The 13,139-nt window shown below is 42.4% G+C and overlaps 1 protein-coding gene across 2 annotated transcripts in view; it reads left to right on the top strand.

Moving 5' to 3' along the window:
- The first annotated feature begins 671 nt into the window (after positions 1 to 671).
- Positions 672 to 13,139, top strand: part of CORO2A (coronin 2A) — a 73,856-nt gene continuing 61,388 nt past the window's right edge. Inside the window, exon 1 of one of the 2 annotated variants that reach the window (XM_042454935.1) lies at positions 672 to 1,159. In XM_042454935.1, coding sequence (XP_042310869.1) covers positions 1,145 to 1,159 — 15 coding nt within the window. In that variant the 5' untranslated portion in view covers positions 672 to 1,144. Of the gene's footprint in view, positions 1,160 to 7,828; positions 7,911 to 13,139 lie in introns of those variants that run through there. The other variant, XM_042454936.1, reaches the window with a different exon arrangement.

Raw genomic sequence — 13,139 nt, 5'->3', positions numbered from 1 at the left:
TCATCCACCATCTTGAGGGAGAGAGAGGCAGGCTAGCTCCATCAGGCCTGCCTGGAAGAAGAAGAGACCTCCCTTCATCCACCATCTTGAGGGAGAGAGAGGCAGGCTGGCTCCACCAGGCCTGCCTGGAAGAAGAAGAGACCTCCCTCCAGACCATCTGCCTTGGTCCAGGCTTCAGAGGGAGAGAAGAATGCTGGACCTGATCCTCTCCCCTCACCATTCCCTTCTCCTTTTGTGTCATATCTTTTAGATTGTAAGCCTGAGGGCAGAGAACTGTCTATTTCCCCTCTGTTGTAAACCGCTCGGATTCCCAGTGATTGGGCGGTATATAAATAAATCCTATTATTATTATTAAAAATACACATCTCTAATTTTTCCAGGGCAGCCCCTGATTTCCCAGATTTCCTCCTCTTTCCTCCTCTGGGGCTGAATCTCTGCCCCTGTCCTCCTCCATCCATCCCCCCCTCCTGGGTGCCCAACCATGCCATCCATTGCCTATTCTGCCCAAGATGCCCAACGGTGCTTGCCAGGCTCTCAGAAGAGCAGCAGCAGCAGCAGCACACAAAGGGAGGGAGGGGAATCCTCTGCCTTTGGTCCTTCTATGATTTTTTCCTGGTGGCTCCACCCTCCTGCCTTTCTCTCTAGGCTGCTGCGTTGTGTCTATGTGTGTGGTTGTGTATACTCTGCAGTGACTTCGCAAAAGCGTGCTTCCTTCCAGAGCAGGGAGGCTGCTTGCAGCAAGCAGAGGGATTTTGAATGGTACCCCACACCCCATGGATTTGATTTTATTTTTACTGAAAGGGTGGAAGGTGGGGAAAGGAAAGGGATTGCTCTTTCCCAAAGCTTTGGATCTTCTTGTGATTTTCTTGCAAGGCTTGCTTTGCCCATCGCTTGTGATGATGGATGGATGAATGAATGAATGGGATTCCAGGATCTCCCATCATCTGGAAGGAGAGAGGCAAGCCAGGCAGGCTCTTAAGACTGAAAGGAAAAGGAAAAGGAGAAGAAGGAGATCCAGACACAATCTGTGAGATCATTGCTGCAGAGAGAAGAGACAGAGATCTGGGCGGATTCCCCAGCCTTTGGCGCTGCACCAAATATATAAATAAATATATATACACACACATCTCTAGATCCAGGCTGCATGACCATTGCAAAGGTAGGAGAAGACATATGTCAAAGGATGCTGCACTTGCTTTTCTTGGCTTAAGGGCTGGTCTGTGCCTTTCTGACTGAGGGGGACCCTCAGACTGTGAAACCCACTGGGGGAAGCTTTGGGCAAGTCACACTCTCTCAGTCTCAGAGGCAGGCAAGAAGGGCAAACCTCCTCTGGAGAAATCTTGCCAAGATAAGCCCAGGATAAGTGACTTGAAGGCACACAACAAGAACAAGAAGGCAAAGTTTCATGGGGTTTGCTTGGCAAGATTTGCTCAGATGAAATTGGATTTAGCCTTTGAGGCTGAGAGAGTGTGGCTTGCCTAACATTTAAGGGACCAGATTTTAAAGGAGGGGGAATAATCATGATCAGACCGCCTCTCGTGTTACTTTATGATTATAATACTGCAAAGTGTCTCTTGGTTGATCTGAGAGATGTATGTACACACACACACACACACACACACTATCTCAAAAAGAAAAAGAGTTGTACTGTTTTCTGTCTTTGAGATAGTATTGGAAAATTGCATCCCAGCACTGCATCATTCTGGATCTGAAAGGTTAGGTAAAGACAACATCAGCAAAGGGGGGAAAATAACCATCATCCCTTGTATTTGCATATATTTGACAGCTTTTGTATTCTCTTCCATTCTGTCAAAGAACTGTGTTCCCCATATTTTTTTACACTTGGGAGGATGGATCAGTGCTGATCCAAGTCCACCCAAGTCTCTGAGGAGATGACCCAGAGTTGATCCCAGCTTCAGCTTTTGTAGAATTAGGGAACAGGATTTATCACGAAGTTCTCTGATGGGAAAAAGGTTTTATTTAAATCTTGAGAGGGGAAATCAACCATTTTCTGTTATGATCTTGATATGCTGGAGGAACTGATCAGGACCTTGCATTATTCTGGGCCTGAGCAATGGGAAGAAATGACCATTTTTTGGATAGTACAATAACATCCCAAATCCACAAAACCTTTATGGGACCAACCAAAATGCAGAAAATACATGTTGTAAGCTTTCGTTCGCTAAGAATATACAACAATATCCCCACTAGTCCACAGAAGAGGGATATCTTTATTGGACCAACCAAAATGCATGTAGAAGAGGGCAAGAAGTAGAAATGCACAAAATACATGTAGCAAGCTTTTGGTTCCATCAAAGTATCCCTGTTTTGTGAATTTGGGATGTTATCATACATTCTTTGGATAGTACAATAACATCCAAAATTGATAAACAGTGATATCTTTATTGGGTCAGCTAAAATGCACTAAATACATTTTTGGGGGTTAAACAAAATGCACAAACAAACATGTATTTGGGGCCTTTTGATTGGCCTCATAAAGGTATCCCAGTTTTGTGGATTTTGGATGTTATTGTACTTTGCTGCATGGCCAACTGGGCTTGCACTGGATATGCATTCTTCAGATAGAAAGTAATATTCTTCAGAGTTTAGGGCTGCCAGTTTCTAATTCTGAAGATTTGAAAACAAGAGTTCATTCTTCAGGGTGGAGTCACAGTAATATGTCAGGGACAGGATCTGGAGAAATCGTGAATTTAGGATACTGACAGTGGAGAAGCTGGATGAGCCTGCCAGACCTTATGGTTTATTGGACTTTTGGACCCATGAACAGGCTTTTGTTTTATCACAGGTGAAAGAAATACTTTTATTCAGCTGATCACCCAGTTTACCTCTGGAAGAGAGTTTGGTCAGGTGGACAGTGTGTCAGATATTTCTAAGACAGGTGCCTGTGGGCAGGTGGGCAGCTAGTAAAAACTTTGTGGACTAGTAGCCTTAGGACATTCTTTAAAAATGCTTTTGCTGGTTTGGTTCACTCAGGTGATGGGGAGGGCATAGTTCATCAACTACTCCCATTTTAAATTTCCTTCCTAAATTTATTTCTGCTCCATACAGAAATAAAAGCTATATTGGTTGTGTGCCTTCAAGCCATTTCCTGCATATGACGATCCTAAGGCAAACAGTGGAACACACTCCCTCAGAGTGTAGTAGAATCTCCCTCCTTGGAGGTCTTTAAACAGTGGCTGGATGGCCATCTGTCCGGGATGTTTTGATGTGCATTTCCTGCATGGCAGGGGGTTGGACTGGATGGCCCTTGCGGTCTCTTCCAACTCTATGATTCTATGATTCAATTATTTTCTTGGCAAGTTTCTTCAGAGGGGGTTTGCCATTGCTTTCCCTTGAGGCTGAGAGCATGTGACTTGCCCAAGGTCATCCAATGCATTTCTTAAGTGGGAGGGAAACGCTGGTCTCCAGAGTCATAGTCCAACGCTCAAACCACTATGCCACGTTGGCTCACAAAAGTTATATTAGCTATTCCATTTTTGTTTCCCAGAGATAGTTGCATTTTTAGATTTCCTAACTGTCCATTAATTTTTTAAAAAATGTTTGTAAGATTAAACAACATAAAAACCTAAAACTTAACTGTTGATTGCTGTTTGTCCCTCCAGGGTATATACTCAAGTTAATTTCACCATACTGCAAATTCATTTTAAATACAATAGTGTCAAGTCCAGAATATTTACAAAGCTGAATCAGGAAAGTTTTATATCAGCTGAAATTGAGCATGGTGTAGTGGTATGAACATTGAACACATCTTGCCAAGAAACCCATGTGAAAGGTTCACCTTAGGGTTGCCAGAACCTTACTCGAAGGCACACAGCAACAACAAAATATAGTTTATAAGTCAGAAACTACTTGAAGACACACAACAACAACAACAACAAAATATAATTTATTAAAGTTAATTTCTTTATGTTTTCATAATTTATTTACTCATACCTATATAGTGTACTTTTACAGATACTGTACCATAATCTGTTTTAATATATTTAATTCTTCCAACCTAAAATGCTGGTTAACCACTCCTCAAACTTTGAAGCAAGAGTTTATACAATGGGCCCTTGGTATTGGCTGGGGTTTGGTTCCCAAACCCCATGGATAACAAAATCCATGGATGCTCAAGTTCCATTAAATTCAGTACCATAGTACAACAGTGTACTTTATATAAAGTGACAAAATCAAGGTTAGCTATGTGGAATTTATGTCTTTTTAAATATATATATATATATATATATATATATATAAGCTGTGGATGCTTAAATCCATGGATAAAAAACCATGGAGGATATAGAGGGCCAAATGTAATGGCAAAAAGGGTGCTTATACATGAAATGGGGAATTCCAGTCCAGGGGCAGGATTTTTTTGGAGTTTGTTTCCTGTTCATGTGACATTTCTTTGCCCTCCTGAACTGTGGGCTTGTTGCAAGCATAGATAAAGCTGTTGACTAATGCAATAGTGTAGATTTATTACTCTGACTTTGCCCTGGAGAGAAGGATGTCCAAAAGGAATATTGCCCATTGACATGGGTGCAGGGTAGCTTGACTGGCTGGTGCAAAAGGAATGGGGTTTTGCATTTTGTCAGTTTTTATAATGAGGCTTTGGCTGAAACAGAGGCTGACATGAATAATGATGGTATACCTGTTCCATGGAAAGTTAAACCTATTCTTGTATTTTGAGAAGGTTTTAGGTGTTAAGTGATTGCCTGGAGATGTTGCCTAGTGTCAGTTGAGCTGGCTACTAATTGCTGGCTGCTAATTACCTGGTGCAGATATCAGAACAGATTCTATTTTTAATATCTTTCAGCCGCTGGGATATAGTGTATGTGTTTTTTTAAACTTGTTCACTGATCACAGTTTTTCTTTTAGGTCAGATTATCAGGTGATTAATTAAGAAGCAACACCGAATCTTTATTTGGGGAGTTAACATGCATTCATCAGGCAGAAGCATGGATAAAATAGCTGTGACATAATATAAAAATCAGGGGCAAAGTAGCCCCTCTTTTTGTGTTTGCATTTTGTGTTCATTAAGGCCTCATTCGCACTATAAAACAAACCATTTTTAAAAGTCAAATCGATGAAGAGATTTAGCGCTGAATAGACGTTCACACTATTTGATCCATGATCGAACCTTTAATCCACTTCATGTTCACATCTATCAATGGATCGCTACAACATGAAGTTGCATCATAGGAGTGACCATGCCACAGGAGCCAAATCATATTGACAGCACGTTCATACTTGTACTGAATCGATTCATTTCAAAACAAGTGGGGGATGCTGCGGATTTGGAAGAACCGGTTTAACTGGGTTTAGCGCTGCACCCCCCCCCATGGCAAACTGCATCAGAAATTCAGCACAAGTATGAACAAGGTCCCTTTAAACCGGTTGAAAACTGGGTTTGAAAACTGGGTTATTATGCAGTGTGAATGAGGCCTATGAATGCACTGCACTTTTAGAGCCAGCATGGTGTAGTGGTTTGAGTGACCAAGGTTCAACTCCCCATTTGTCCATGAAACCCACTGGGTGACCTTAGGCAAGTCATATTCTCCCAACCTCAGAGGAAGGCAATGACAAACCTCCTTTGAACAAATCTTGCCAAGAAAACCCCATGATAGGATTGCCATAAGTCAGAAATGACTTGAAGGCACATAACAATAACATTAGACCATTAGAGAAACTACTACTGTACAGTGTCACGTGGTATCTGCTGGAGTTTTGTTCCTGGGCCTCCTGTGGATATCAAAACTGTGTATGCTCAGGTTCCATTAAATGCAGTGGCATAATAAAATGCTGTCCTGTATATAAAATTGGAAAATCAAGGTTTGCTGTTTGGAATTTATGTATTTCTAAAATATTTTCAAGCTGTGGATGCTTGAATCTGTGGATAAAGAATCCATGGATACAGAAGGCTGACTCTGTTAGCAGTTTCATACTCTATTATCTGGCATGGCTATATCCTAGGGAATCCTGGAATTTGTAGTTTGGTGTGCCACTTAGAATTCTCTCTACTGAGATCAAGTGCACACTCTCTTGATCTTATGCACCAGAGCTCTCTAGCAGAGAATTCCCAGTACCTCATCAAACTCTGTATCTCAGATTATACTTAACAGAGCCATTGTACTTGGAATATCAAACCTTGGATGCACACCTCTTAGGAAGAGGTAGTTGGAGGGTCTTTTTCCCCTCCAAAACTGGAAGTGCCTGGAAAAGACCAAGGAGGGGATGGACCATTGCAGTTAAAGTGGTATCAAACTGCTATAACTAAAGAGTGTAGCTATTTGCTAAATAACTGAGTAGGGTGTAGGTGTTAGCCCTGCAGCCTTTTGTCACTTGCTTTATGTCCATCTCTACACATGAAGGGTGATGGTCGACAGGTCGGTAGAAGAGAGACTCCACTGATAGTGGAGGTTCTTATTTTCAGAGCAGCACATAATCACATATAGAGAGGCCAAAAGAACTAGTGACACAGTCCTCATACATTTTTTACAGAGTGTGAATGCCTCGAGGACATGTGTTGGGTCAGGCATATGTATGGGAACACATATTGAGTTCCAAACAATGTACAGTCAACCCTCTGGCATGGGTCAGACCTCATGCCAGACCTGGAGTTTTTATCCATGGATTCAAGCAGCCACGACTTGAGAATATTTTTAAAGTTATAGATTCCCAAAAGCAAACCTTGATTTTGCCATTTTATATAAGAGACACTATTTCACTATGTCATTGTATTTAATGGGATTTGATCATTAATGGATTTTAGTACCCACTGTGTGTGTCCTGGAACCAAACCCCAGTGGATACTAAGGGCCCAATGTAATTACCTGAAACAAGTCATCTCTCCCCTTTTAATAATATGACTCTGTGAAAACCATGGGGTCACCATAAGTCGATAGGTGACATACACATACACTTAGGATTTGCTGCTACAGAGCTCTAGTGCCTCCCCAAATTACAAATCCCAGGTTTCCATAGGATGCAACCAAGTCAGTTGAAGGTGAGATCAAACTACCATAATTGTGTAGTGTGAAAGAGACCTTGCTCTGGTGTTGACTGCTGGCATGTCTCATGGCAGGTGGTTCACCACAGATGGCCTGTGTGGCCCAGCTGTCTTTGTTTTATAGGGAAATATAAGAACACATAATTCCAAGTGGTTCTCTAGGTCAGTGCTTCTTAAGCTCTCTGATGTAGGACACTACATCCTACATATTGCAGTTTCCCCCCGCAATATGACCGGGGCTGGCATCATATTTATTCTAATTAACTACAACTATTTCTTCTCTTCCTTGAAACTTGCTGCAGACTGACTGGCAGCTAATAGTTTGCAGACTGGCAGTGGTCCATGGAGGACCACTTTAAGTAGCACTTATCTAGTTAGGTCTTTGCCTATGTAGTTCTTGGCTCTTGCCTTCTAGCCAAGCCTGGAAGTTCAGATACTTTCTACATTGAGTCGTTCTAACTACTGTTTGGCAGCCTAGGAGGACATTATATTGGGATCAGTGTCTGAGGAGTAGACATTGCATAGAAGTCATTATGTGCTGGGTGGGAAAATGTCTGGGTGTGAGCCGGGGGTAGGAAAATGTCTGTATTGGTGAGACTGGTTAAGAAATGCATCTGGTCCTGCCCACTTTGCTTAGACTCTTCTCTGTGCCCTCAATCCTTGACTAGATCCATCCCTCACTGGACTATGGTCCCTGAGCCAGAAAAGGTCTCTCATCCCTGTTCTAGCATTAACCAAGTCAGGAGGATCAGAAAGTCAAACCTATGCCTAGACGAGTTCTGTTTTAATCCACAGAGGACTCCAAGTGGTATAAAACGTCCACTGAAGTTAGGATGAATAGCCCTTGATGATCCCCGTCGCTTCTTGATGAATAGCTGTAATGTGAAGTTAATGAAAGGTAAAATGATACTCTGATAAAAGTCGTTTTCTGTGCTTGGGGGGCGGCGGGTAAAACGAGCATTTTACCAGTGGCCAAGGAGAGATTTCTTGCCCACCCAGCACACTGTCAATGTTATTAGGAGTAGCTGGAGCTTTTCTTCTTGTGCCTATGATTAAGGCAGGAGAATGAAAGGGACACTGTGATCCTATATCGATTTACTGAATCCTGGCTGCTGTGAAGTCCCAATGGGTTTAGTCACTGGCCATGCAGAGCTGGCTTTTCCAAAAGCTATCAGGTATGTGCAATTCAAGACTGATTTGCTGCTGCTGCTCTGTTAAAAATTATTCAAGGTGTCTTTGGTTTTTTTTTATCAGTGATGCTCTATTAGCTTAGGATAAAGGCCTTGTCCACTAGTATGCAACCTTGATCCTAATATAGATACACATCTGTGCAACTACATGTCCTTGGTTTGAGTCAGCTTAACAAAAGCATCCTGTTTAAATGAAATCTGTCCATCCAAGGTATCATTTGAGCTGGTTTATTTTTGAACCATCCCACTGCATCTACTATGACTGGCAGCACAGCTAGAATTTGAGGGTGGTGGTGGGGGGGGGGGAAGACTTCCTGTGGAGAAATTGTTTGGGAGATTTGGGGAGACATATTTTTTTTTTAAAAAGGAATTTTTCCAATCTCTGTTCAAACAGGGGTCTTTCCCAAGATGTGAAACGTTTTCTTTGCATGAGCCATGTCTCTTCCCTGAGTTCCCTGTCCTTCAGTGATAAATCATTGTTACAATATACTGAGCTGAAATGTTTGTGACATTCCTTCTTAATTGCATGTGAACTATATATATATATATATATATATATATATATATATATATATGCCACACAAACTAATATATATAGTATATAAGTTGGTATCTCAGTAGTTCTCTCACACTATTGGAAAACAGCTATACTTGTTCAAGTTGGGAAACCCATTTTTGGCTGATTTGGCTGCAACCCTCTGTGAATCTACTCTGAAAACTGCTTTTTTAAGGATTGGCGGACCCTCCTTAGGTAAATAGTACAGTAAATGTAGGGGATCAGCAAATGTCATGTTTTCCCTTGTGCAGCTCTTTGTCTATACAGCTTTTGACCTTTAATCCAGGCTACTTTTATTCTAGTATGACCCCTGTATCTGCAGGTCTGGTAACCGCAGTTTCACTTACTCATGTCCAGGGAAAAAAGGTCTCTCTAGGCATCTGGAGGTCCTCATTGTGACTCTGTGGTCAACTTCCAATGGAAATACAGCGTTTGCCATTATCTGCAATATTCACTAACTGCAATAAGATTGGAACTATATGGAGGTTGTATTGTATTTAATTCTCTGTGTCTTTAAAAAGTGGTTTGGGTCTTTTTTCCAGTATTCTGTTTTACTTGTTCTATTTTTATTTGCTGCACATCACTTCAGGAGCCCAAGTATGTATTGTCAATAATAAATATTAATAGTTATTAAAAAAAGTGGCAGCACAGAAATGGAAAACCTGTGACCCTTCAGATGATTCTGGATACAGCATGGCCAGTTTACAGGGATGATGACCATTGTAGTCCAATTGTACCACTCCAAGTCAAAACTGGATGCAAGCTCCAAGTACTTTGGGTGTTTAATTCTTACATCTCCTTCTAGGCAATGACAGCCAGCCCTCTGTATCCAGGGATTCTGCAAAGATTCACCCATCCACAGCTTGAATGTGTGTGTGTGTGTGTGTGTGTATTCCAAAAAGCAAGCCTTTATTTTGCTATTTTATGTATGCTCGATGCCAAATGGTTGTTCTGACAGCAAATGCGTGGCTTTATGATCAGCAGTGTCTCCTTCCTGGGCTTGTTTTTCTGTCCTGTTGCATCTTTTTCTCCTTTGTGGGTGTGATTTACAGAGACACAGGAGCTCAGGGTTCTTCAGCAACCATAATACAAATGCAAAACAACATGAAAACAAGTGTAAACAGAGCCAGCATAGTGTAGTGGCTTGAGTGTTGGACTTTGACTCTAAAGACCAGGGTTTGACTTCCGGCTTGACTATGTAAACCCACTGGGTGACCTTGGGCAAGTCACACTCTCTCAGCCTCAGAGGATGGCAATGGAAGATCCCTCTGGACAAATCTTGCCAAGAAAACCCCATGATAGGTTTGCCCTAGGGTCGCCATAAGTCAAAAACTACTTGAAGGCGCACAACAGCAGCAACAACAACAAAACAGTTTACAGTCTCACCATGGGGGTAGTTCAGGGTGGAGAGGCCAAAAGGATCAATACACATGGACCAAGAACCCATGAACAAACTGCTCCTCCAGTGGGGCTCTAGCAGGAGCAGTGTGGCATTCTTACCGCCACTTGTGCGATGACATATCCAAAACCTTCCTTCACAAGTCGAATAACTTCTTCCAAAATGGTGTGTGCTTAGCAGTAAGCAGTGGCGATTCTGCATTTCTGTGCAGCAGAGCTTTCTAACCTACTACTGGTCAGTAGAGTCTTGGCCAGTGAAAGTAAGCAAAGATTTCTAGAGGAAATTTTGCCCGGAAGCACTCCCTTTATCTTGTTAATGGATTGAGCACAGTGCCTGAGCTAATAAATCAATCCATTTATTTAAAAGGCTGGCTGTACAGCTAATGATGCATTATCTAGCTGAAAGTGAGGACTTTCTTTGCCTTGCCTTCCCCACCAGCCACAATCAAGTATGGCTTCCAGATATCTAACTAGTATTTCCTGACGAAGGCTGCATCCGCATTGCAGAAATAGTCCAATCTGACACCACTTTAACTACCATGGCTCCACCCTATGGCATTCTGGGATTTGTAGTTTCATGAGATATTTAGCCTTCTCTGTCAGACTACATATCCCAGGAGTCCATAGCATGGAGCCATGGCAGTTAAAGTGGTGTCAATCTGGATTATTTCTTTAGTGCAGATGCAGCTAAAGTTTTTTTATAGATAACTCTGTATGCAAGGGAAGAACCTAAGGCAGGAATTAAATTTAGTCAATGGCAATTGGTGTTAGTGTCAGTGGGGAGCTTGATTCACTCCATGGTTCTGAAACTATTTTGAGACAGGAGTCAGTACCCTTGACAGCCCATTTAAAGTTCATACTAAAACCAGAAGCATATCTATCATTCCATTAGCATAGAGGCCCCCAGTCACAACTGGATTTGGGCATTGCCAATATGTAACATGACAAACCCATGCTGATGTTTTTGGCATAGTTCTAGTGTCAAATCTCCCTTCAGAGAAATGGGACAGCCACAGTTTGTCTCAGAGTGACCAGATATCCTAACCGCAATGGAGGACAAGGCACTGTGAAATGTAGGGCATTCAAGCAAAATGTGGGACATGACAAAATAAAAGCTAAAGTAAATAAAAGCTGGAAGTAAAGGACCTAGGAACTGTTGTACATTTACTGGTAACTTCACGACTTGATTTCTGTTATGCGCTCTACATGGGGCTACCCTTGTGCCTAGTCCGGAAACTTCAACTAGTGCAAAATATGGCAGCCAGGCTGGTCGCTGGAAAAACTAGGAGTGACCGAATAACACCCATCTTAAAATCTCTTCACTGGCTGCCTATTAGTTTCCGGGCACAGTACAAGGTGTTGGTTATAACCTTTAAAGCCCTACAAGGCATGGGTCCAACCTATTTGAGGGATCACCTGCTTCCATATAATCTGCCCCGCACCCTCAGGTCCTCTGGGAGGAATCTATTGCAGCCTTTAAAAACCAGACTAACTGCTACCTCCCAGAGGGCCTTCTCTGCAATTGCTCCCAAACTATGGAACGGTCTGCCGGATGAGATCCGTCAAATTGCCAGCTTAGACAGCTTTAAAAAAGCTGTCAAGACGGATCTCTTCCGTCAGGCCTTTCCTGAATAAAGTGCCTGGCCACAGAATGACTGCCCCCACATCATGTATTAGCCCACCGCTCTTGTCCTTGTTATATTTTTATTGTGTTTTTTTATTGTGTTTTTAATAGATTTTTTAATTGTACATGTTTAATCCTGTTTTAAGGGGGGGATTTGGGACATAATTTTGTAAATGTGGATTTTAATATGTTGTGAGCCGCTTTGTCTTGTAACAGAAAAGCAGGATATAAATAAAAGTTTTATTTTTATTTTATTTATTTATTTTAAATACACTAACAGAAATATAAATTAACTTCACATGGTTTATTTACAGGTATATTACCTGTACTGTGTGTTATCATGTACTCAGCTGTATTTTTCTGATAGATGTATCTTTGTTAAAATGCCTTGTTGGCTTGCAATATACTTACAGAACTCTCAGCAAAAGAAAAGCTTAAAATTGTACTTTACTAGCGTCAAACCCTTGACAACATTCAAATTATTCCTTTTATTTCTCCATTGAACAAAGTAAGGAAAAAGCCCTTTTAGCATTTGCATTGTGTCCTCAAGCAGCCCATTGCTTAAGACGTGGTGTTACTCTTAGTCCTGCTCAAAATGGAGGACATTTTGGAATGCCTCCTGGATAGAAGATTGAAATGTAGGATATGTCTATGGCTCGTTACAGATGGGCCTTAAACTACAGACTCAGTCTGTACTAGGGTTAAAAAGGGGCGTCGTTTCCGGATGCCCCTAACCCTAGCATGGACTGAGTCCGTACAAAATGGTGGCGCCTCTTCCACATGGGGGCCACCATGACAACGTCACGAACACACTGCCTCCAAACAGGGCAGTGCGGACGTGATGTCGTTCCGCCACACGAGGGCGCTTAGTATGCCCTTTCGTCAGAGCAGGAAGGAGCTCCGAAACAGAGCTCCTTCCTGGTTTGCGCTGCTGGCGCAGCCATGTGAAGGCTGCACCAGTGACGCAAATCAGAAAGGGGCCAAGTGGCCCCTTTCTGAGAGTCCTCGCCGCCGTTAGGGTGTCCTTGGGGCTTGAAGCCCCAAGGACACCTCTTTCCAGGCTGCGGGGAAGCGGCCTTTTGTGGTCTGGAAAGCGGCGGATTGGAGCCTCAGAGGCTGCCGTTCTGACAGCTGAGGCCCCAATCCGGCGGGGAAAGGGCTGGTTACAGGCCGCCCCAAACGGGCGGTCTGTAATGTGCCTTAGAAAAGGAGGGCCTCTGGTCACCCTGGTTTGTCTTCATGTGGCTTCACAGTGCCTTACATTGTGATTTATTTATTGATCATAGATATGTCTATACTTTTTCTTGTTTGCACAGAACCCTGAAGTAGTTTACAGCACCATCAAATAATAAAACGAGT

The sequence above is a fragment of the Sceloporus undulatus genome, chromosome 2 (assembly GCF_019175285.1).
Source record: "Sceloporus undulatus isolate JIND9_A2432 ecotype Alabama chromosome 2, SceUnd_v1.1, whole genome shotgun sequence".
Lineage (NCBI taxonomy): Eukaryota > Metazoa > Chordata > Lepidosauria > Squamata > Phrynosomatidae > Sceloporus > Sceloporus undulatus.
Note: the sequence above shows the minus strand (reverse complement) of the source record. Positions and strands in the feature narration are given on the sequence as shown.